At 42.9% G+C, this 24,371-nt stretch overlaps 1 protein-coding gene across 4 annotated transcripts in view; it reads left to right on the top strand.

Moving 5' to 3' along the window:
* Nucleotides 1–24,371, top strand: part of CHAF1A (chromatin assembly factor 1 subunit A) — a 623,099-nt gene that overhangs the window by 155,672 nt on the left and 443,056 nt on the right. For all 4 annotated transcript variants that reach the window (XM_077475776.1, XM_077475775.1, XM_077475778.1 and 1 more), the window contains one exon: nucleotides 24,107–24,336. In XM_077475776.1, the coding sequence (XP_077331902.1) occupies nucleotides 24,107–24,336 (230 nt within the window). The remainder of the gene's footprint in view (nucleotides 1–24,106; nucleotides 24,337–24,371) is intronic.

Raw genomic sequence — 24,371 nt, 5'->3', positions numbered from 1 at the left:
TGCGATTTCTGTAGTTGCACCCCTGGGATGAGTGTCAGTGGTGGTGGGGGAGATGGTATGAGTGGTAGTGGAATTAGTGGCAGTAGTGGGGGAGAATGGGATAAGTGGCACTGCTGATCTGGGGGGGTGGGATCGGTGTCACTCACAGATCACTCTGTTCCCCCTCCATGCTCAGTGTATCTCCTACGTCCTTCCTTCATGTGTCTCCAGTGACATGGGGTCTTCTCAGATGGATTAGAGCTCTTCCCTGTCACTCCATTGGTTTGGCCCCGGTCAGCTGACTCTGTCTCCACCTCCTGACATGCAATCTCCCCACCCTACTGAACTCAATGGGTGGGGAGGAAGGGTGGCGGTCTGGTGTGGCTGTGTTGCCCGTGAGTGTCCTGTGTACCTGCTAATCTCTCATGGTAGAAGAACCTGCCTACGGCAGGCACGGAGCCCCCCCTACAGTGGTGTTACGCCAGGGCCCTATTGCAAATGCGACCTTGGTTTTCGAATTTTTATTTTCTCCCCCATTCACACAGCTCCAAGTTGTCTCCATAATATACTACATTCATGCCCCTTCTCAGGGCCTGCCTTGGGTCTGTAGGTGCCCTGTGTGAAAGTTCTTAACAGCGCCCCTCCCTGATCACATCCCTCTATTTTAGAGATAGAGATTAAATTTCTCCCTGTAGACTACATAACCACTGATAACTATTGCACAATCTGTTTTTGGAATTCCACTATTGACCTGCAGAGGGAATAAGCATCAATTTATGCAAAACTATATGCCAATATGGCCCAAAAACAGTAAAAAAAAAAAGAAAAAAACAATTTAAGGAGTAGTTATGAAAATTCGGTTAACCACTTCTGGACCAGGCCTCTTTCTGAAATTTTTTGTTTAATTTTTTAAATCAGTATTTTTTGCTAGAAAATTACTTTGAACCCCACAAACGTGTGTGTGTGTGTGTGTATATAATATAGATCTCACAAAAGTGGGTACATCCTTCACATTTTTGTAAATATTATATCTTTTCATTGATTACATTGTAGGCAAGTGTCATTTCTTCAGTGTCAAGTAGTGTGTTTACAGCTTGTATAATGTGTAAATTTGCTGTTCCCTCAAAATAACTCAACACACAGCCATTAATGTCTAACCTGCTGACAACAAAAGTGAGTACATCCTTAGTGAAAATGTCAAAATTGTGCTCAATTAGCCATTTTCTCTCCCCCCCCCCCCCCCCGTATCATGTGACTGGGGAACAGGTGTTAAATTTGGTGTTCTCTCTAGTCACTGGAAGTTAAACATGGCACCTCATGGCAAAGACCTCTGAGGATCTGAAAAAAATTGTTGCTCTACATAAAGATGGCCTAGGCTATAAGAAGATTGCCCAGACCCTGAAACTGAGCTGCAGCATGGTGGCCAGGGCCATACAGTGGTTTAACAGGACAGGTTCCACTCAGAACAGGCCTCGCTATGGTTGACCCAAAGTTGAGTACACATGCTCCGCTTCATATCCAGAGATTCTTTGGGGAAATGGATGTATGAGTGCAGCCAGCATTGCTGCAGAGGTTGAAGGGGCGGGGTAGTCAGCCTGTCAGTGCTCAGACCATATGCCACACACTGCATCAAATTGGTCTGCATGGCTGTTGTCCCAGAAGGAACCCTTTTCTAAAGATGCATAAGAAAGCCGCAAACAGTTTTCGGTAGACTAAGGACATGGATTACTGGAACAATGTCCTGTGGTCTGATACCAAGATAAACTTGTTTGGTTCAGATGGTGTCAAGCGTGTGTGGAGGCAACCAGGTGAGGAGGTACAAAGACAAGTTTGTCTTGCCTACAGTCAAGCATGGTGGTGGAAGTGTCATGGTTTGGGGCTGCTGGCACTGGAGAGGTACAGTTCATTGAAGGAACCATGAATGCCAACATGTACTGTGAGATACTGAGGCAGAGCATGATCCCCCTCCCTTCACAGACTGGGCTGCAGGGCAGTATTCCAACAAAATTACCCCAAACACACCTCCAAGACGACCACTGCCTTGCTAAATAAACTGAGGGTAAAGGTGATAGCCTGGCCAAGCATGTCTTCAGACCTAACGCCTATTAAGGCAGTGCTGGAAAATAATGGTAGCCACACAATATTTGACACCAAATTTAACACACCTGCTCCCCATTCACACCTGAGACCTTGTCTCTAGCTCTATTATAATATATATAATTTTTTTTTTTTTTTACTATTTATATAGCGCCAACCGTTTGCCCAGTGCTTTATAACATGGGGGCACACAACAGTTGCAATACAGGAGGGATCAGAGGGCCCTAATTGTTAGAGCTTACAATCTAAAAGAGAGTCAAGTGGAACAAAAGGTAATAGCTGTGGGGATCAGACGGAGAAAATTTAAATACACTTGTTGGGTGTGGCTAGGATAGGCTTCTCTGAAGAGGAGGGTATTCAGGGATTGTCTAAAAGCTAGTAGTAGGAGATAATGGGACAGATTGGGACAAGGAGTTCCATAGGATTGGAGAGACTCTGGAAAAGTCCTGGAGGTGAGCATGGGAGGAGGTGACATCAGGTGATGACTTGTATAACGTTTTTCCATTTATTTTTTTCCCCATACAGCTTTCTTTTGGTGGAATTTAATCACCACTGTTTTTTTTAATTTTTTTTTCTATTTCTAAATGAAGGAAATTAACATACATTTTGAAGAAACAACTAAATATTAGGGGTGCACCGAATGGGTTTTTTGGTGCCAAAACCGAAAATGGCTTTTTTTTTTTTTTTTTATATATTAAAAAAATTTATATAAAATTTGTTTTATAATCATTATTCATATTCAACTGAATCATTAAAGCGGAAGTAAACCCATCCATAAAACAGTTTCATATCCGGGGCATGCCGGAAATGTAACGCTCCCATTGGTTGTGCTCTCAAACTGTTAAACCATCCAATGGCTGGTGTCATGACTGATCACATTTGCAGCATCATGGTAGTTTTACATTAAACAGAGGCAAAGACGGCAGCTTCCTTGGCTGAAAACGATAGGGGGGGTTACTTAAACTTTAATTTTTATGAATAAGAGTAGTCCAGTAATGTAAAATAACAGTACTTTAACCACTTGCCGACCGCCGCACGACGATGTACGTCGACAGAATGGCACGGGCAGGCATATGGGCGTACCTGTACGTCCCTGCCTTCCCGCGGGTGGGGGGCCCGATCGCCCCCCCCCCGATGCCTGCGGCGGTCGGTATTCGTTCGAGAGCGATCCGGGATGAGGGGGCGGCCATTCATTCATGGCCACCCCCTCGCGATCGCTCCCGACGAATGAAAATGCTCCGTGACATCACTTCCTCTCCTGTAATGTAAACACAGGAGAGGAAGTGATGTAATCTCTCCTCCGTGTCGGTATTTTTCGTTCCGACACCGAGGAGAGAGGATCGGTGAGTTGCACCAACACGACACTACACAGTAGAACATGCCAGGCACACTCGCACCCCCCCGATCACCCCCCCCCAATTACCCCTGCCCCCCAGTCACAGTGACACCAATGTCATATTATTTTTTATTTTTTTTGCATTGGTGTCATTTGTGACTGTAATAACTGTTAGGGCAGTTAGGGTTAGCCCCCTTTAGTTCTAATGTACCCCCTAACCCCCCAATAAAGGTTTAACCCCGTGATCACCCCCCGTCACCAGTGTCACTAAGGCTGGGTTCACATTGCAGCGGTTTATGAGAACGAATGTGATTCGCACTGCAGTGCAAATCTCATCCGATCTCTGTGCGATTCGAGTTCAGCCATACAGATAGTATGGCTGAATTCGCGGCGGGAAATTCTCACTGGACCCTTTTTTTGGTCCGCAGCAGAATCGGATCGCATGGGTGTTCACACCATGCGATCCGAGTTTGCAGATCGCACTGCGTTATGCGAACTGATCTGGGGGTGTCATTAACATTTCACTGACACTCCCAGCAGTTCGCATAGGGCAGTGTGAACTGCCGCCGGGAGGCATGCGATGCGGGAACCCGCCGCGGATTCGTGGCGTTCCCGCATCGCTCCAGTGTGAACCCAGCCTAATAAGCGATCATTTTTCTGATCGCTGTATTAGTGTCACAGGTGACGCTAGTTAGGCAGGTAGGTATTTAGGTTCGCCGCAGCTTTTTATAGCGCCAGGGACCCCCATATACTACCGCATAAAGCCCCCTGATTGCCCCCTAGTTAACCCTTTCACCAGTGATCACCATATAACTGTTACAGGTGACGCTGGTTGGTTAGTTATTTTTTTTATAGTTTCAGGGCACCCGCCATTTATTACCTAGTCTCACTAGTGTACCCCTAAATTTAGGGGTGTCTACTTTCCAAAATGGGGTCATTTGGGGGGGGGGGGGGGGGTTTGTGCCATCTTGGCATTTTATGGCCTTCAAAACTGTAACGCCCTTAGAAAGCCTGAAGGCGGTGCTTGGTTTTCAGGGCCCCGTACGCGGCTAGGCTCCCAAAAAGTCCCACATATGTGGTATCCCCGTACTCAGGAGAAGCAGCAGAATTTATTTTGGGGTGTCATTTCACATATGCTCATAGCATGTGTGAGCAATATATCATTTAGTGACAACTTTGTGTAAAAAAAAAAAAAAAAAAAAAAAAAAATTTTTTTTTGTCATTCAATCGCTTGAGGCAAAAAAAAAAAAAATATTCAATGGGCTCAACATGCCACTTATCAATTTCCTTAGGGGGTCTACTTTCCAAAATGGGGTCATTTGGGGGGGGGGGTTTGTACTGCCCTGCCATTTTAGCACCTCAAGAAATGAGATAGGCAGTAGTAAACTAAAAGCTGCGTAAATTCCAGAAAACGTACCTTAGTTTGTAGATGTGACAACTTTTGCGCAAACCAATAAATATACAGTTATTGACTTTTTTTTACCAAAGACATGTGGCTGAATACATTTTGGTCTAAATGTATGACTAAAATTGAGTTTATTGGATTTTTCTAATAACAAAAAGTAGAAAATATCATTTTTTTTCAAAATTTGCGGTCTTTTTACGTTTATATCGCAAAAAATAAAAATCGCAGAGGCAATCAAATACCATCAAAAGAAAGCTCTATTTGTGGGAAGAAAAGGACGCAAATTTTGTTTGGGTACAACATTGCATGACCGCGCAATTACCAGTTAAAGCAGCGCAGTGCCAAATTGTAAAAAGACCTCTGGTCATTGACCAGCAAAATGGTCCGGTCTGAAAGTGGTTAAGTTAAAGGTTATAAAGGCTCGTGCTTTTTCACCTTGGTGCACCCTATGCATTCCGAAAAAACAACTTTGCAGTCACTGGCGTTTTAGCCCCCCCCCCCTTCTTACCTGAGCCGTGAATTTCCATCAGTGCATCCCTGCCGTCCCTCTCCCCACGGGTTCCCAGCTCTTGATTGACTTGATTGAATGGATTGCAGCCATTGCTTCCTGCTGCTGTCAGTCAAAGCCAATGATGCGGGGGTGGGGCCAGGTCCTGCATTCGGCCTCTATGGACGCTGAATGCTTGACTTGGAAGCGTGCTCGCAAGGTAACCCCTTTGGGATAATGCTTCTCCAAGGGGGTTATCTAATGCGGGGAGGAGCCGCTGAGGGACCCCAGAAATGGATGTTAGGGCCACTCTATGCAAAACGAGCTGCGCAGTGGAGGCAAGTCTAACGTGTGTTAATTAAAAATAATAAAAAACGGTTTTAATAATGACTTTAGACCATGACAACACAAAGGGATTTGGCAGATATTGGCCCATAAAGTTTGTTAGCAAATCTTGAATTTCTTATTCCACAGAAGGTTTTTGGGTAAAGACCTGCTGTCAGGTGATTGACTGTCATTTGTCATGTTTTATGATCCCTCTGAAAGTAAAGCTTGTTGTCACCGCTCTTGTGCCTCCAAGCCACATTTTCAGGATTTTATCCATTTCCAGGCTTAGGGATTCATATTAAAATGTGAATTGTTCAGCTTCAGCAGCCTTTGTTACAAGTTTGATGGGACATCTGCCAGCACTGATTTTATATTTGCTATAGGCCCTTTTTCCACAGTGTCCCCAGGAGTAACAGATACTAGCCTCCATTCCAAAATGCACTCCATGAGATCATAAAGTAATGTAGGTAGAGCCAGCTTGGCCTTGTTAGCAAATGCACTTTCCAGACAAAACGGCAGTAGAGGTTCTTGTCAGCATTCTGGCCATTTCTTGGATTTCCGTTAATTCTGCTGTCTGCATTCCCTCCTGTGAAGCTCCTCCTTCAACTGGCCCACAAGCTAGAGGAGGAATGGATTCTGGTTATCTTTTTTGCACCCATATTCGCACATGCAAACTTTTGTACACAGATCCACTCTTTGATTCTTCTAAAAAGGCCACCTCTACTGTCACAAGCCCCTCCATTCTACCTCTTAGTTGATGGGTATAACTGTTCTATTCCTCCTTGCTCAAAGTGAGAAAATGCATCTGGTAAGATCTGCCATCACACTTGGAAGGCCTATTTTGGCTTGTGCAAAAGCAGACATCTACCCCAGTCTGGTCTAGACCAGCGTCTAGCTCTTCATACTTAGTGACAGGTTTCCGCCCTATTCATTTTGGGGTCCAAACTTTGGCTTGAAGAGGATGGGCATGTGGAGACTATATGCACGTTGCTGGTTTTTGTCAGCATATCAACATCTTTAGAGGTGCTTTCTCAACATACCCTTAGCATGTGCACCCCCCAGCCTGGGGTAAAAAAAAAAAATCACACGGTCAGTGAGTGGGCATGACCTACTGTGGTCATGTGGCTTGGTGGCTGCAGTACTGAGCAGATGCAGCCTGGCTATGTTGCTGTGCAAACATGACTAAGTGGACTTTCTAAGCATGTATCCTTGCCATGTTGGCTTTTGTCCTTTTTCTGCTGACTGGCTTTGCCATTAGCAGCTGTGCCATTTTGAGCGCAGGCCACAGTGCAACGGGAAATCTTACTCTTTGGATCAAATTTTTTGTATTTTGCATGCTTTTTAGACTAGATGCCTGCTGTGCTTTCACCCACTTCATACCCCGGGTACCTTTACACTCAGTATTCCATAATGACAAAATGATACCAGAATTTTAGAAATGTTTGCAAATATATGAAAGGAAAAACTGAAATTTGACTTGTGTGAGGAGAGGAGGAGCCGATTGCCTAGCAACCGGCTGTTTGTTTACATCACATGACGGCCGTGATTGGACACGGCCGTCATGTGATCAGGAGGGCCAATCACAGAGCCCTCCTGCCGATCTGAGATGCGCCGTGTCCAGGTGACACGGGCGCATCGGGATCGCGCCGCTGCGCGGGCACGCGTGCGATCCCGCTCCTTCTGATGGACGTTCCTCAACGTCCTATCAGGAGTAGATGGCTCCCACCCGGCCGTATATGTGCATTGGCCGGGTGGGAAGTGGTTAAGTACATATTTGATATATTGGATGTACCTATGTTATACATTTGTACTAAACTATGACCACCTACAATAAAGAAATTTGTAAACTGAATACAATTTTGATAGTGTTTTTCTATGTCATGTCATGTTCCTTTTTTTTTTTTTTTAAGTATGAGCTCTGGTTACAGAATCAGTAAATTTCCCAAGTATAGTAATTGACATAATGCAAAATTGTTACATTACAAATTGTCAGCCATAATAAACACCAACACGTTTCAACCTGTACGGTCATGGTCTTCTTCAGAGGGATACTTTGAGGAAATACTCAAAACCACTCAGAACATTTCAGTAAATTTCATCATCCACTAATTTCTATGTATACAGCAATAATCCATTTACCACTGAAAAATGGAATGAAGAATCTCATAACTAGAAATGTAAAACTTCATTGAGTGATTTTGAAGACTCCATGATCAACCATTGCCTACCCAGGAAGGGACAATATTCCGGAGGGGCTTACAAGAAGCCACACTTGGGATTATGCAGTAGGTGCTGTTTCTCTGCTTCTTCTAAGGGTATCCAAAGTAAGGAAAATACATAAAAAAAATTAAAAAATGGGGTCAAGTTCCAAACCCTTTGGCAGATTGGCAGTTTTTCCAATGATTATATTAGAAAAAAAATCATTAATATATACTTTACTCAAAGTTTGATAGTTTAATATAACAACGTTATTTAAGGAGTTTTTGTACATATACTGGATTTAATAATAAAAAAAAAATCCCCAGGGGTGTGGCTTGGCCCTTGGCGGAGGTGGATGCCTGATCAGAGCTCCAGGAGACCCACGGCCCCTGCAGCCTTTCTCTGCCACTACACCCTATAATGAGCAGGCTGCTGAGGCACAACACTGGGATACTATCACGCCGGCTGTCAGCGTCTTTCCGCACCTGCAGCATCCATGAGATCTTCCAAAGCAAGACCCGATCGGGCCGTGGCACCACCCAAGATGGCGCAGACACGAGGAGGGGAGAAAGCACTCAGCAACTGCTCCCAGTCCGCTGCAGAGGACCTGGTAAGCGGGCCCAAGAACCCAAATCATCCCCTCGCTCTGGGTGACATGACAACTATAGCCACGGACATTAAAAACACCACCTTCTCAGCTATAACTGATCTGAATTCTGACCTATTGTCACTGACTGAGAAAAGGGCCACCATGGATCATAGACTGAGCCATATGCAGATTAGAAGCCACCACAGCATCCCACTCGGCCCATTTGATTGAAATGAATAGACATTTAGAAGACCTCGATAATAGAGGCAGGAGGAACATCAGGGTGAGGGTCCCTGAATCTATTAACTGACCAACTTCCTTCTGCCCTGTGATAAATCTTTAACATACTGGAAATGCTGGCGGATACCCCTATTGAGTTGGTCTGAGCACACAGGGCCCTGAGAATGAAACTTCCAAAAACCACATCGCCCAGAGACCTTATCTGCTGTCTCAAGAAATTTCCATTGAAGAAATGCTGAACCATGCACGGAAGAGTGATCAAATTATTTTCAATGATGGTACATTCGCTCTATTCCAGGATCAGTCTCCTATCACTTTGCTAAACAGAAGGGCAATGCGCCCCCTGCTGGAGGTGCTCGGAGAAAATGGGTTTGTCTAGAAATGGCGCTTTCCCTTTGCTCTGCAAGCCACATTAAACAGGAAACGATTCATTTTGTGGATGCCAGATGAACTCCCTGATTTATGTGCAGACCTACACATTCCACATACAGAATGTGGAATGCTGACAGCCGACGCGATGGTGTGTAGACCTACACATTCCACATACAGACCTGCCTGAGTGGTACAAAGAGTTCAGAATGCTTCCGCTAGGGAGTTGCCCTGTCGGTACGCTGCATTCATCCCCGGCCAAGCCTCCGCTGAAGAAAAGCAAATATGGCAACTGAGCTCAAGCGTGGGCCGTTCACCATGCAATCCATATAGCGCGACTAGACCAGAATGATCGATATTTTCTCATTCCGATGGGCCTTGCCTCCCTTAGGAGTTACCTGTTCTCCCTGCTATCCTGGTTTCTGTTGGTTCAGTATCATGTTCAGATATGACACTTCCCAGGTTGCCCTTCAGGATCCCCTCTGAGACCTCTATTTTATAAGGGACTGGGTTCACTATTGCAGGGACTGGGACTGTTAAACCCTTTGCACAAAAATTCACGCATGTGGCCTTCCTCCCTGTTACTGTGCTCTATATGACTACACAACTGAGTGCAGCTTGGAGACCCAAGGTGGCGCTTTGTGTCAGCTACTTGGGGCCTGACGGATGCTCTTCCCTGCCTCCATTTCCTTACCCACCTACAGCAGCCCCTAACAAATATACCCACATCGATTGTGTTTTATCTTGCAGAAAGACCTTCCAGATGCTCACATTGACATACAAACTTTTTCCGACCACGCTCACATTTGATCGTTCTGATTTCACACCCTAAACCTTGCATGTGGAGGTTAAATCCCTCTTTATTGACATGGAGTCACTCCAAAAAAATAACTGACACACTGCGCAATTCAGACAAGTGCACAGAAGACCTCTAGTCTCTAACCATCTGGGAGGCACATACGTGTGTTATCCAAGGGGAACTTATTAGACTGTGGCGCCTTGCAAACTGGAAGCCAATAAGCTAATTGGGAAATTGTCATTCAAGATAGCTCAACTTAAGGCACACCACAAATTTTCATTGGGCACACAAATGGCTAGGGAACGTCTGGAGGCTCAACACTATCTTCAGAACTTGTTTGACCTAAAAAGCAAACGCTACATTTAAAAAAAAAAAAAAAAAAAAAAAAAAAAAAAGGGGATTACGAGCACGGGGACAAAGGGTGAACATTTTTTGTCCAGATCACTGAAAGAGGCTTCTCTGGTTAATATCCTTGTGATTTAAATCGGTAGCAGGATCTCTGGAATAATACCGTTTGGAAACTGGCAGCGATTGTCTGTGCGATTGTCCAAACTTTATAACATTCCCCACTCACAACTCACAAACCCACTGATTTCTAAGGTGAAAGTGAGCAAATAATTCAAGAGTACTTGACGCAAAGTAATATGCCCACACTCTCTTCCAAGGATGCGGTGTGAGCCTGATATCCTCTGGAAGAATTAACATCTGCAATTAAGTCTCAAGCCTGGGAAGAGCCCTTGCCTGGATGGCTTTTCAGCTCATTACTACAAGACCTTCATTAACGTACTAGAAGCCTCACATCAACGCACGCTAAATTTTCGATTGGAACCTCCCCAAATACCAAACGCGTTTCTGATGGCACATTTCACGGTACTAAGGACGTTATTGTTCTACCGGTTACGCATCTTTTTTTTTAATTTTTTTTTTTCCTGCCAACTCCGTAAGATTCTTAATATTAACAGATTCTAATCAGCTTAACTCTCAGAATCCTTCCTTCTTAACATCATTGTGGCAAACTATCATTTTCTTTCCCCCCTTTTTTTTTTTTTTTTTAAGTTCCATTATTACATATATCTTATATCAATTGAATAATCTACAAAAAAGAGAAAACCCTACAAATATAAAGAGAAAATAAAACTAGCATCTCCTTGATTACCTTTGCCATTATATTAGATACCTTATCTTATTTATTAGACTACTTTGTTTATTTGATTTTTACCCCTCCCCCTACCCTCTTCTCTTCAATCTGTTGACCCTCCCCGTATCCACTACCCTTTATTCCGATAATGCTTGTGTATAATAAGTCTTTTTAAATATTCTCCACTTTTCCCACATTATGCCATATCTTTTCATTTTATTTTCCTCCATTTTTCTTTGGTATTCCATGTTGTTGATGTATTCTATTCTTTGTATCCATTCTCTAATCGGGGGTTTTTTAACCTGTAACCAATTTTTAGGTATTATGGCTTTTGCCGCATTAAGTAAAACAGGTACTAGCAAATTTTTTATTCTTTCTTTTTAATTGCTTGCTTGTTTTTTCTTCTGCTCCTTGAAACACTCCCCTGGGGCTAGAGGTATTTTTTTCCCCTGTTATTATTTCTATATATTCTATTTTACGCCAGTATTGTTTTATTACTGGACATTCCCACCAAAAGTGGAATATTCCTGGTAATTTACATTCTCTCCAACATAGTTTAGATTTGGAGGGATCTATTCTATGTAATTTATCTGGTGTTAAGTGCCATCTCATTAGGCATTTCTAATTAACTTCCATTGATCTTGTATCGGATACATAATCATATACCGAATTGATCATTTGGGTCTCGTCGACTTTATAGCCCAAGTCTTTTTCCCATTTAACTATGGATGTTATACTTCCTTGGCCCTCTATTTCCGAGAGACAATCGTATAGCTGTGAGACACAATGTTTAACTACTGTTTTCCCCATACATAGTTTTTCTATTGGTGTTAACATATTTTCATTTCTTATTGGTTTCGGAATAGAATTGACAGTGTTGAATCTGTAGGTATTCCCAATCCTTTAATATTTGCCAATTATGCTTCTTAATTCTTGTTTTAACATTAATTTCCCATCCCATGTAATGTCTTTTATTTGTAAATCCTTCATTTGTTTCCCTAATTGTTTCCCTAATTGTGTGCCGTGTCCTGGTGTAAAAAAAATCGTACCCTCGAGAGGGATTAGTGGTGAATTATATTGCCATTTATTTTTCCGCTGTATTATATCCCGTTTTTTCAGTGCTGTTAAAGTGATTTTGTGCGTCCTACTACTAATTAATCAAAATTTTGCTGGAATCCCAATATTTTTTTGTAATTGTGACCCATTCAGTATCTCCTCTATTTTTACCCATTTCTTTTTCCATTTGACCAATCTCGCTAAAATTGCTAAATAATATCTGTGTATATCTGGTAGTGTCATTCCACCCCTGTTTTTTTTTTTTTTTTTTTTTTTTTTTTTTTTTTCTAGTTAATAAATTATATTTTATCCTAGGTTTTTTATTTTGCCATATAAATTTTAAAAATAAGGTTCTTATTATTTTAAAGAAGCTAATTGGGATATTTATCGGAAACATTTGCATTGGCATTTGGTAATACCACTATCTTCAACACATTGACTCTTCCCATCCAAGTTATTGTTCCTTTATTCATCCTCCCTAGTAATGCTTTAATTTCATTTATAAGTGGGATGTAGTTAGCCTGATATAACCCCTGAAATGTCTATGTTGTTTTAATCCCTAAGTATGTTTATTTTTTTTCCCATGTAAAAGGGAATTCTTGAAGTATCTTTTCCTCTTCCTGAATACCTACTCCTACGTTCAGGATAACTGTTTTAATTGGGTTTATTTTAAAATTAGAGAGGGCCCCGTAGTCTCTAATCTCCCTTATCAGTCCAGGTAACGACGTTCGGGGGTTGATCATATATAGGAGTATGTCGTCCGCATATGCCGCCACTTTGTGTTCTTCTCCCCCCATTCTTCTCCTATAACCGGGTTATTACGAATTTTTGCTAATAGTGGCTCCAAAGCTATCACATATAGTAAGGGCGAGAGGGGACACCCCTGCCTTGTGCCATTTAGCATATCAAATGTGGACGACATACTCCCATTCACCCCCACTCTAGCTGACGGATATGTATATAAATTATTTATCCGTTTCAACATTCTTGGGCCAAGGCCTACCTTCTGTAAAGTTTCCATTATGAAGCACCAATCCACTCGATCAAAAGCCTTTTCGGCGTCGTTCGAAACCAAAATCATTGGGGGATTGGTTTCCTTGTCCTTCCCCCCCTCCCCCATTAACAAGAGTTCGGAGACTATTATCCCAGCCCTCCCTTCCTGGCACAAATCCTACTTGATCACCATTGATCAATTCTGGGAGTAGATTTTTTTTATCCTAGTTGCTAATACTTTTGCATATAATTTGGTATCTGTGTTCAGTAACGCTATTGGACTGTAATTAGAACAGATCGAACCATCTCTACCGGGTTTTGGGATAAGTGTAATATTTGCCAGGAGTGATTCTTTCCTCAGGAGCTCCTCCTCTGCCAGTTTGTTCCACAGTTTGCATAGCTGAGGGACCAACTGTTTGAATTTTTTTATAGTACCTGATGGTAAAACCGTCTGGTCCTGGGCTTTTCCCATTGGGCATATCCTTTATTGCGTTCTCGATTTTCATCTGGGGTAATCGGGTCCTCTAAACTTTTAGACATCTCTGGGGTTATCTTTGGTAAATCTATCTCCCTCAAATATTCTTGTATTTTAATTTTTCTAATCCCCTTCTCCGTATTCCTAATGGAATATAGGGCGCTATAATATGTTTTAAAAGCGTTTGCTATCTCTGATGTTCTATATTTTATTTCCCCTCGCGCATTTTTGATCTTTTCTATATAGGTGGTGGCTTTTTTTCCCTTTACTAGTCTGGCCAAATGTTTCCCCGTTTTTATTTCCCCACATATACCTTTCTTTGGCTAAATTTTTGTAGATTTTTTTTACTTCTAGTTCCATCCTGTCATTTAACTGTGTACGTTTATATATAATTTCTTTATATATGTTTTTATCAAGTTGGCTCTTGTGCTTTTCTTCTAGTACATAAAGTTATTTTTTTAGATCATTTAGCTTCTTTTCACTTTCTTTTTTTTTCCAGGCTCCTATGGAGATTAGTTCCCCCTGATTAGGGCTTTATGTGCCTCCCAGAGAGTAGCCCTTGAGATCTCATCTGATTCATTAGCTATGAAATATTGTTCAATTTCTTTTTTTATGGTGTTTTCAGTTTCCACGTTTTCTAATAGACTCATTTGGTCTCCATGACCATTTTCTGTTTTCTCTTCCTGGGTCTTTTAGTTTTATTATTACAGGCGCGTGATCAGAGAGGGTTATGGTTCCTATTTTAACCTCTAATATATTTTTTTAACAATTCATGGTCTACAAATATGTAGTCCAATCTGACATACATGTCATGGACTGAGGAATAATATGTATAGTCTTTTTTTTTTTTTTTCCTAAATTAAATATTCGCCAAGTGTCCATTAGTTGTTGTGTAAGCATCCTCTTTTTTTATGATTCTATGTTTATTTTCCTGTAACAGACCTTGTGATGTACTATCTATGAGCGGGTCTATAGCAAAATTTAGATCCCCACCCAAAATCGTGTGGCCCTGTTTATATGTTTCTAATATGTTCAGGATTCTATTTAAATGTCTTTGGACCATTGTTAGGACAATAGATATTCACTAATGTATATCTTTTATTTTATTTTTATTTTATTTTTTTCCATATTTCCTTTTAAAAATAGGAACCTCCCCTCTGGGTCCACTTTTATTTCTTCCACTTTCCAATTGACATTTTTAGAGATCCCAATTGCTACTCCCCTAGAGCCCCTACACGGGGTATCTGCATAATACCATGTTGGAAACATCAGCGTATTTAACCTGATATTTGAAGCTAAAGCTAGATGCCTTTCTTGTAAGAAAACAATATCTATCTACAGAATTTCCCTCCAACTCCCTCAGAATATTGTACCTTTTTTTTTTTTTTTTTTTTTTTTTTTTTTTTGGGAGAATTCATTCCTCTCACATTATATGTTGCTATTTTAATTTCTGACATTATACCAACCTAGATTTTTTTCTTACTACTGGCAGTGGTTTTGTGTCAACAGATTTTACCCTCCCCCCCTCCCTCCCTGTCCCCTCGTTTGATGTAAAATTGACCTACTGGTCCGGGACCTTTTATCTGGAACACCCTCGTTCCATTTATCCCGTGGCCCTGGGGTGGAATTCTGTTTAACAGTGCCGTCACCCATCTCGCCTTTCATTGGCGAGGTGGTTATCCCGAACGCCAGGGGCACCCCCTCCCCACCGCCCCCCCAACCCACCCCCCCAGACAAAAGCCAGGGGGGAGAGGGGGGGGCGAAGTGGAGACGAACCAGGGAAAACACCCCAAAAACTGGGACCCCATCCCCTCACTGATTTACATCTCATTTTTCAACTCTCCCCCCCCCCCCCCACCTCATAGAAGGGGGGGGGGGCGGGATTGATCTTCGATCTTGTATGCTTGATCTTGTTGTCCTTTTTTTAGGCATTGTATTTCTGCTTCTAGATTCTTCTATTCGTATCTTTTTCAACTTTTTTTTCCCACATCTTCTACCCTTTCCAAGATGTGTCCGAGGTTTTTATGTAATCTTTCCATTTCGGTTTTCATAGTATTTTCCAGGGCTGCAAACATGGAAATTATCTCGTTTTTAGTGGGCAATACTTGGAGGTTGTCTTGTTGAATTTGTTGAGTTAATGAAGGTTCTAAGTCTCGGTCTAATTCAATTATTTGATCTAGCTCTTCCTCTGGTGGTATATCAAGTAATATGTCTAGATCTTGTGCGGAGATATTTTGCATTTGATGCTTTTTTTTCTCTTTATCTTTGTCTTTCTCTCTCTCCCTTTTGTCTGTTCTCAGCCTGTTGGGTTCTTGTGTGGTGTTGTTTTTCAGCTTGTTGCTTATCTGTTGCCACTGTCTGTGTAACATATTTATTCATTGCGCCAGGGCTGGTAACCAAGCTCCGGCGTGGTGATTTCGGGATGGCCCCTGATTTTGCTGATTTTCCCTTCATCTGTCACAGAAGTGGTTAAGCACCTTGTTACTATTGTTTGTGTCTCTTCCTTTTTTTTTTTTTTTCCTCTCTCCTAGTTATGTCTATGTTCGCTCTTCGTTCTGGGTATTATCTGATAATTGCGACCACCTGCGGCCACTGCCGAGTGATTTTAAAATTTCTTAGTGTCACGGTATCCCCGTATTGCCGTCAGGTTAACGCTAGTACACAATTATTCAGTTCTCTTCCCCGCTCATTTTTCCTCTCAACTTTTTACTGATGTTCCAGAGGAATTGCGTGATATATAAATCTGTCATTCTTTATTTTATTTTACGTGGGTCACTTTGTAACACACAGCTTGCTTGCTTGCCTAATCAATTGCACACCGAGACCTGTATACTTGCTTCCTAATTATATATTAAATATTGCATAGGGGGTCTTCCAACAGTCCCATTATTCAACAGAGGTTATAGTGTGGAATATACTTTGTATGTTGTAATATAAGTCCACTTACCCCGTGCTTGCTTTCAGGAAAATTTTGTTTTCATGCTTTAATACTGCCAGAAATTCGGAATTCTCATACAGATTCTAGTATTTTTCTACTGACCACCTTGGGGGGTTTTTTTTTTCCTTCCAAAAACACCTTCCAATGTCCTCAAGGAGCAGCGTCTTTGTCCAGCAGAGGGCGTCCGGCGCTCCTCGTATACCTTCCGAGGATTACCGAGCTCCAAGCAGCCAGTGATTCCCGGCACCCGAGCTTCCTGTCTCAACCAGAAGGTGCCGAGATTCGTGTCCAGGACGAGATCCATGAGCAGACATGCCAGATGCACTGGTGGCTCCGTGGGGTCAGTACCAGCTGATCTATGCTTTTCCTCCACTGAAACTGTTACATGTCTGCTCCGCAGAGTGGAGGCCGAGGGCATTCCTGTAATTCTGATTGCCCCAGATTGGCCTCCATGCCCCTGGTACGCAGACCTGGTGTTCCTGGTGGCAGACGCCCCCTCGCGGCTGCAATCATGAGAAGACCACCTGTCTCAAGGTCCGATGCTCCATCCTGCTTTACCATCGCTGGCTTTAACGGCATGGCTATTGAGAGCCAGGTGTTGAGTAACCGGGGTCTTTCAGACTCTGTGATCTCAACTATGCTGAGAGTGCGGAAATTTTCTCGGAAGATATTGTACCTGGAAGGCCTATATCTCCATGTGTGAGGAGACAGGATGGCATCTGCTCTCCTTTTCTCCTATATCCAGGATCCTTCTGTTTCTTCAGCAAGGAGTAGACCAGAAATTGGCATTGAGCAATATTAAGGGGCAAATCTCAGCTTTTGGCTGTTTTTGTTTTCAGCGACCCCTGGAGTCTCACTCTCTAGTGAGCACTTTTGTCCAAGGGGTCCGGCATGTAGTTCCTCTGGTGCGTCCACTGTTACCCCCCATGGGATCTGAATCTGGTTTTGTCGGCACTGCAAAAACCGCCATTTGAAAATATCAGCGAGATCCCTCTGACTCTTTCCTAGAAAGTGGTCTTTCTAGTGGCCAACACATCGGCCAGGAGGGTTTCGGAACTGGGGCCTTGTCCTGCAAGTCGCCTTATCTGGTTATCCACAAGGATAAGGCTGTGTTGTGTTCACAACCTTCTTTTCTGTCGCAAATTATCTCGCCGTTTCACATCAATGAAGACCTTGTGTTACCATCTGTGTCCTAAGCCGACACATCCTAAGGAGGTGGCCCTCCATTCCCTGGACGTGGTTCTGGGTTTGAGGGTGTATTTGTCTGCCACGGCTCCTTTCCAGAAGTCAGACTCCCTGTTCGTTTCGGTGGCTGGTCCAAAGAAACCATTTCCAGGTGGATCAGACAGATTGTAGTACAAGCCTACGTCTTGAAAGGGCAGGTGCCCCCCTTTCCGGTCATGGCCCACTCCCCAAGGGCAATCTGAATGTCTTGGGCTTTCCGCCATCTGACGCTAAAGTGTGTAAAGATTTGACCTGGCCGTCTGTCCACACGTTTATAAAGTTCTACAAGGTAGGTGCCTGTTATGGTCGCAAAGTTTTGTATTTTTTTCCTATGTCCTTCTTCTTTTTTTTTTTTTTTTTTTTTGGGGGGGGGGGGTAAAAACGCAGCACCTTTTTAAGTTAATGCACTGTTGCAGTTGTTACCGCAGTTTTGCTGCTGTTTGAGGGTGTTGTGGAGCACTTTTTGGGTTTTTCCCCCCCCCCCCACTGTCGTTTTTGTGGCTAGTGTTATACTAGCTCCCACTTGCCATGGTGGATGAAGTTTATGCTGTTTTCCCACCCCTCGTTTGGCACTGCTTGGGGATGTCCCAATGGCTAAGAGGAGCTGTGTCAGTTGGTGAATATAAGAGAAAATAAAAAATTTTTTTTTTTGTACTCACCGTAAAATCCCTTTCTCTGTAATTCACCGACTGACACAGCACCCACCCCTCCTAATTTTCTTTGTTATACTGCTTGTTGATGTCCTGAGTGCTGTATGGCAGACTGGGGGAGTGTTACCTTAGGGACCCTTGGGCGGAGCTAAAAGTTCTGTGTTTTTCATAACATGTTATGCCTAGTCTTTTCCTAAAAGGTGGTGTAACAACCCAATGGCTAAAAGAGGAGCTGTGTCAGTCAGTGAATTACAGAGAAAAGGACTTTATGGTGAGTAACTGTACCTTTTTAACTGCTGGTATAACTGGCGTGGACCAATAATTGTATAAGGTCTAGTACCCAACTGCAGTATGCAAGAGGAATGATGGGCTCTAAAAACCAAAAGTCAACTAAAAGCCAAGCAGTTCGAAGTGCCAGGCTATGTGAGGCTCAAGGAAGGACCCCATGCATGTCAGGACAGATGGACATGATATACAAACTGCTCAATTCAAGTACGGTTTTCAACAGTGCCAGACTGGTCCCTTTTCTTGCCGGTCACAAGGGCAGATTTAGTGTATATTTAACCACCTCAATACTAGGCACTTGAACACTTTCCTGCCCAGACCAATTTTGATCCTTCAGTGCTGTCGCACTTTGAATGACAATTGCACGGTCATGCTACACTGTAACAATTTAATTTTTAATAATTTTTTCCCCACAAATAGATCTTTCTTTTGGTGGTATTTGATCACCTCTACGTGTTTTTTTTTTTTTTTATGGACACCGCACTGGTCCTGAGGAGCTGCGGGCAGGAGTTTTTAGGCGAGGCCGCGGCTTTGGCCTAGTCCGCGGCGTAACCAAAGACTTGAGACTGTTGGTGTACCTTTTGGCAGCCATTACAATGTACTAGAATTTGCTGATTAAAACTGGTATCGCTCTTGGTCAGCAAGGGTTAACATTCTTGCCAAACTAATTTAATACTCTACAAGGAAAGGAAAGCCTGTGGATGTGGAGTCTGGATTTTGCAAAAGCAATTGATCGTCCCCCCATAAGCGCTTAATTTCCAACTGATGTCTGTTGGCATAGACCATAGGGTTTGTTCACGGATAGAAAACTGGTTACAAGGGCATATCCAAAGGGTGGTAAGGGTGGTTCACTCGCACTGGTCTGGAGTGGTAAGTGGAGTACCCCGAGCATCTGACCTGGGACTAATTCTGCTTAATAAAAATAAAATTGAGCCATCTATCCCATGCTTTATCTGTGTGTTGCTGAAACAAAACTAGGTACAGGCAGTCCCTGAGCTACAAGCATCTGCCTTGCATATGACTTGTACATCAGAACAGAGGCAGCGTGGTGTTTAACTGGTTCTGTAAACTGCAAACAAGTGACCAAAACGCTGGACCAGGAATTCTAAAAGTTTATTAAACATTCGCTAAAACTTGCGTGGATGTCTTGGACTACAGTGGAGGAGGTGAGGAAGAATCTACACTGTCACAGCACAGATCAAGGGAAGACAGCAGGCTGGCTGGTGGTGAGCTGAAGCAGGATGCATTCAGAGAAGCAGTCTGGCCAGCGTGGGATGTGGTGATCCCTGCATCGTGAAGCCTGATTCAAGGCAAGTATGGAATGTAGAAGACCGCAGGTTAGACTTTAAAAAAAAAAAAATACAAAAAAAAACGCTCGACTGCAGGGGGCAAGATCTTGATAAACACACCTGAAAAGGGGGGTGAAAGCCAGAGGTACAAACCGCCAGAGAAGCCAATCCTCAAACCACGGCTGCAGTGTGTACACACACACACACACACACACACACACACACACACACACACACACACACACACACACTGCAGTCCTGTGTAGTCCTCGTGTAAGGTATAGTGTTTCAGGGTCCTGCCCCTTTTCCAACATCCTGCCACTGCAAGTGCAGTTCCTGCTTACCACCGGGTGGCCATCTTGCTGCTCACCACATGCTGTCATCACTGCATGGCCAGTTAACCCTTTCAAAGAACCTTATCAAAAACTTAAAAATGTAAAAAATGCACTTGAAGGCTAAAATTTAGGGCGCGTTGCTAGGGGGAGAACCTCTGGGGGGGGGGGGGGGGGTCAGATGGAAATAGATCTGGGGGTCCTAGCTGATGACAAATAAGCAATGCCAAGCTGTAGATGACAGGAAAAGCTAGCAGAATATTTGCATGCATTCAAGTTAAATTCAATCCAGAGAGAACTTTATTCCTGCAACTTTATAAATATTAACCCTGTAAATTAAGAAATCAGTATAGATACTTTTAAGGCGATCTGACCTAATTTCCAGCGGTGGAAGCTCTGCAGAGTACACGGCCAGCAACAGCTGTGAAATTAATTTGAAGTGACGTCACCCATAGTTTGGGGTTCCGCGGCTGACTGCTCAGCGTGGGATTGGATCGTCTTCAACTTTTTTCTTTACAGGGCTAGATAGGTTAGTGTTAGATTGTGGGTGTCTGTAGATGGAGAGATTTTAGTTTTAGCATGGACATCCACTTTAAACCTCATACAAGTGATGAGAAAACCGGATGAAAAATTTGATGCAATAGTACGATAATCTGATCGTTACTACACAGCTGTTCAAAATTTTCCAAAGGTACAAACAATTTTTTTCTTATCCAATACCAGAAACAAATACATTACAGCACTTATGATTTAGTTATTTTTCCTGTGTGAGAATTTTCATACTTTTTAACCTATTGGCATTCAATATAGACTAGCATGCAAAAAACAAATGATCCTTAGTCCGATAATCTCATTTTTTTTTTTTACAAAGAATTTTGATATTTATTCCAACAAATTGAGCTGATGGTTACATTGTATGTTGATCAGATAGGTGTGTGTATCAAATAAATGGGGGGTTGCGGTGGGTGGCTGAGCCCCTGGGTGTCTGTCGTCTCCCAGCTGGGTGTCTGCACACGCTGATTGCCATAGAGCTCTTCTGCCACCATTTTCTGTCTTTTTTTTTTCACTGTCCCTCTGTGTACAGTTTGGGGGCTATGTTTGGTGTGACTCAGTGGAAAGCATTGTCAGGAACCATTTTGCTGTAGTTCGGCGGCCATTTTCCCTGATTATGTCCGTTTATAATGGATGCCCGGCGGCCATTTTGTTGTAGCCCCAACAAGGTTTTTATGCCCTGTGCTGGTACCTGAGGCCCAGAACAGCGCGGTGTCTTCACTCAGATACCTGGGAGATGGCACAGGCACTACTAGCTGAACGGCGCAGAACTCGGTCAGGGTGGTGATTCCTCCAGTGGAGGCCCCTCAACATGCAGCAACTAGGAGGTTGGGACTATACACCGGTCCTAAGAGTGGGTCAACATGGCTTCAGAAACTGATGTTTCTTCTCCCCTAACTCCCTGCAGTGCAACCCGTTTGCCTGCAAACATTGCAGCTCCTTTGGATGCCTTGTCGGTGGTCCTGAAAACGTTTGTTGCCAGGGTGGAGGCGGTGTGCAGGCGCAAATGTGGTAGAAAGTGGCCCCTGCCCCCTTCGGGGAGAGCTCTGACAGACTCGGGCCCCGCAGTGACTGGTGGCCTCTGCTCTCGTTTCAGACGACGCTGACCAGGACCGATCGGACAGTGAGGCTGAGCCCCCGTCCGGGTCCGCGCAAGAAAAGCGACAGTTGGAGCATTTATCACAGCTGTCCGTGATACCCTGAAGATCAGGATACAGCAAGTCCTTCTGCTGCAGTAGCTGTCCCTTTTGGGTCCCGTAAGCCAGCCTGTACACCTAAGGTTTTTCCGTATATGACTTATTTCAATAAGTTCATTTACAGGAATGGGGGTGACTGCAACGCACCTTTTTCGGTCCCAAAATGCATGGCTGTGTGTTACCCCCTTGAGAAAAGCCTTCCTAAATAAGGGGCGGGTCCTCCGGTTGTGGACCCCCCATTATCCAGGTCAAATAGAAGTAACCATGATTCTGGTAGAAGGGGCTCCTGTGTTTAAGGACCCCACGGGAAGGACCCGAGGCAGTGGCCCGTTCCTTATTTACGGTTGGGGAGTAGAGTTCCTCTCTGATAGTGCCTGTTCCGGTGTCGTAAAGTTTCCAGGGGTTCTACTCCAATCTGTAATCCCCAAAGAAGGAAGGAGTACGTCCTATCTTGGACCTAAAAGCCTCAATTACTTTGTGAAAGTACATAGGTTCAGAATGGACTACTCCATCAAGACAACTTCATGGCGTCTCTTGACATCCAGGATGCGTACCTGCACATACCCATATGCCTCCGGCATCAGAGGTTTCTGCGTTTTGCAGTTGGGGACGACCACTACCAGTTTGGCTATCCCTTTTTGGCTTGGTATCAGCCCCCTGAGTCTTTACCAAAGTATTGGCTCCAGTTTTGGCATTGCTTTTGTCACACGGTTTGTGTGCAGAGGTCTTTGAAACGCAATTTGAAAAGGGGGAAAAAAAAATCGGCCTAACATCGGCCCGAAAAAAACGGCATCATATTTCGGCCATCGTCCGCCGCGATTTCTAAATATCGGCATCTGCCAGAGAAAAACCCATATCGGTCGACCTCTAACCACAACCCTCAACAGCACTGTGTAGGTCATTGCGAAGTACAAGACAACAGCCACATTATTGGTGTAACATGTTAAAATAGGTGAACTTTTCCTTTTTAAAACTGCCACCTGGACTTTTGCACACAATTTTCGTAAAGTTTTACCGGTTGATATTCAGGCCTTTGCGGATGCTGGCATTGGTCAGTCTTCCCAGGCCAAAAGTCATTCTCCATGTATTATTATTTTGTTCCTGTTAAGGTTTGTTGTTGTTAGGCATATTGGCCATTGTGGTTTCCCACCCCTTTGTGGGATTGCTTTAGAACATGCCAATGGTCTAATATTCCTCTGGTGCCCTGTGATGTACAATCTTAAAAAAAAAAAGAGTAATCCTGTAAAATCCTTTTCTTGGAGTATGTCACCGTTCACCAGTCCCTCCCTTCTTGTTTTCACTTTGTATGGCATAATCGTTAAAACTGAGACATTGCTGGGAGTTTATCAGCAAGCATAATCAATGTCCAGCCACCTGACAATGAAGCATAATCCAGTGGTCTAATAATATCAGTGATCAATATAAGTGATTTTATAGGCAAGTCAAAAATCCTGCTTTCATGTTGTCTGCACCTTTCAAGTTCTGCAAGGAAGTTTAATATTTTTCAGCGTAAAACCATAAATACCTTTTTAATTTCTGTGTACCCAAAATCATGCGACATTTGCAACCAAGTTTATCAGTCATGAAAATATAAAGCTAGCTAAATGTTGCAGTAAAATTGTACTATCTCCTGTAGGTTGATACATCTACAAATGACTAGTGTAAAACTGCCCAATGCTCTAGTTTCATACAAACATTTTGTACAACAGTGAATACGAACAATGAATGACCATTTTCTGTAACTTTTTATTTTATTTTAAATTTCATTCCAAAGTACTTCAAAATGTAATTGTTACAAAACGAAATGTTAAAAGCCAAATGGACTACTCCGAACAAAAGCTGCAAACTACATTCTAGAATGTTTTTTTTTTTTTTTGTTTTTTTTACAGTGATGTGAAAATAAAAATTTTTTAGCGTCAAACCAATGATTAGGAAATAAAAATAGCCATCTTCAAGGTCATTCTGATTGGATATTGATTATTTGTATTGTTTATGTAGGCCCTTGGGCTAAAAAGTAGCTACTAAATGTAAAAAAAAAAATACAATCAGATTGATGGAACACTTCTTGTTAGAAAAGAAGTGCTTATAAGATGTCATGTTTTATGGACCTGTTTTTTTTTCAACTTTTTTTTACCTTTTCTTCACACGAAGGATAAAGAACAGCAGTCAAAGAGGCTAAAAATGCAGGCAGAAAAAGAACATCGGGACCGTATTAGGGAAGAATTAAAACTTGCAAAAGAAGAAGCAAAAAAAAAGAAAGATGAAGAACGGGAGCAAAAGGCGAAGGAGAAGAAGGAAAAAAAGGAAAAAGATGACAGGGAAAAGGCAGAAAAAATGCGGCTTAAGGAAGAGAAGAAAAAAGAAAAGCTTGAAGCCTTAGAGTAAGTTTTTTTTATTTTTTTGGGGAGTATAAAAA

Source organism: Lithobates pipiens, unplaced genomic scaffold, assembly GCF_037356315.1.
Source record: "Lithobates pipiens isolate NorthernLeopardFrog02 unplaced genomic scaffold, aLitPip1_a1.2 Scaffold_13, whole genome shotgun sequence".
Classification (NCBI taxonomy): domain Eukaryota; kingdom Metazoa; phylum Chordata; class Amphibia; order Anura; family Ranidae; genus Lithobates; species Lithobates pipiens.
Note: the sequence above shows the minus strand (reverse complement) of the source record. Positions and strands in the feature narration are given on the sequence as shown.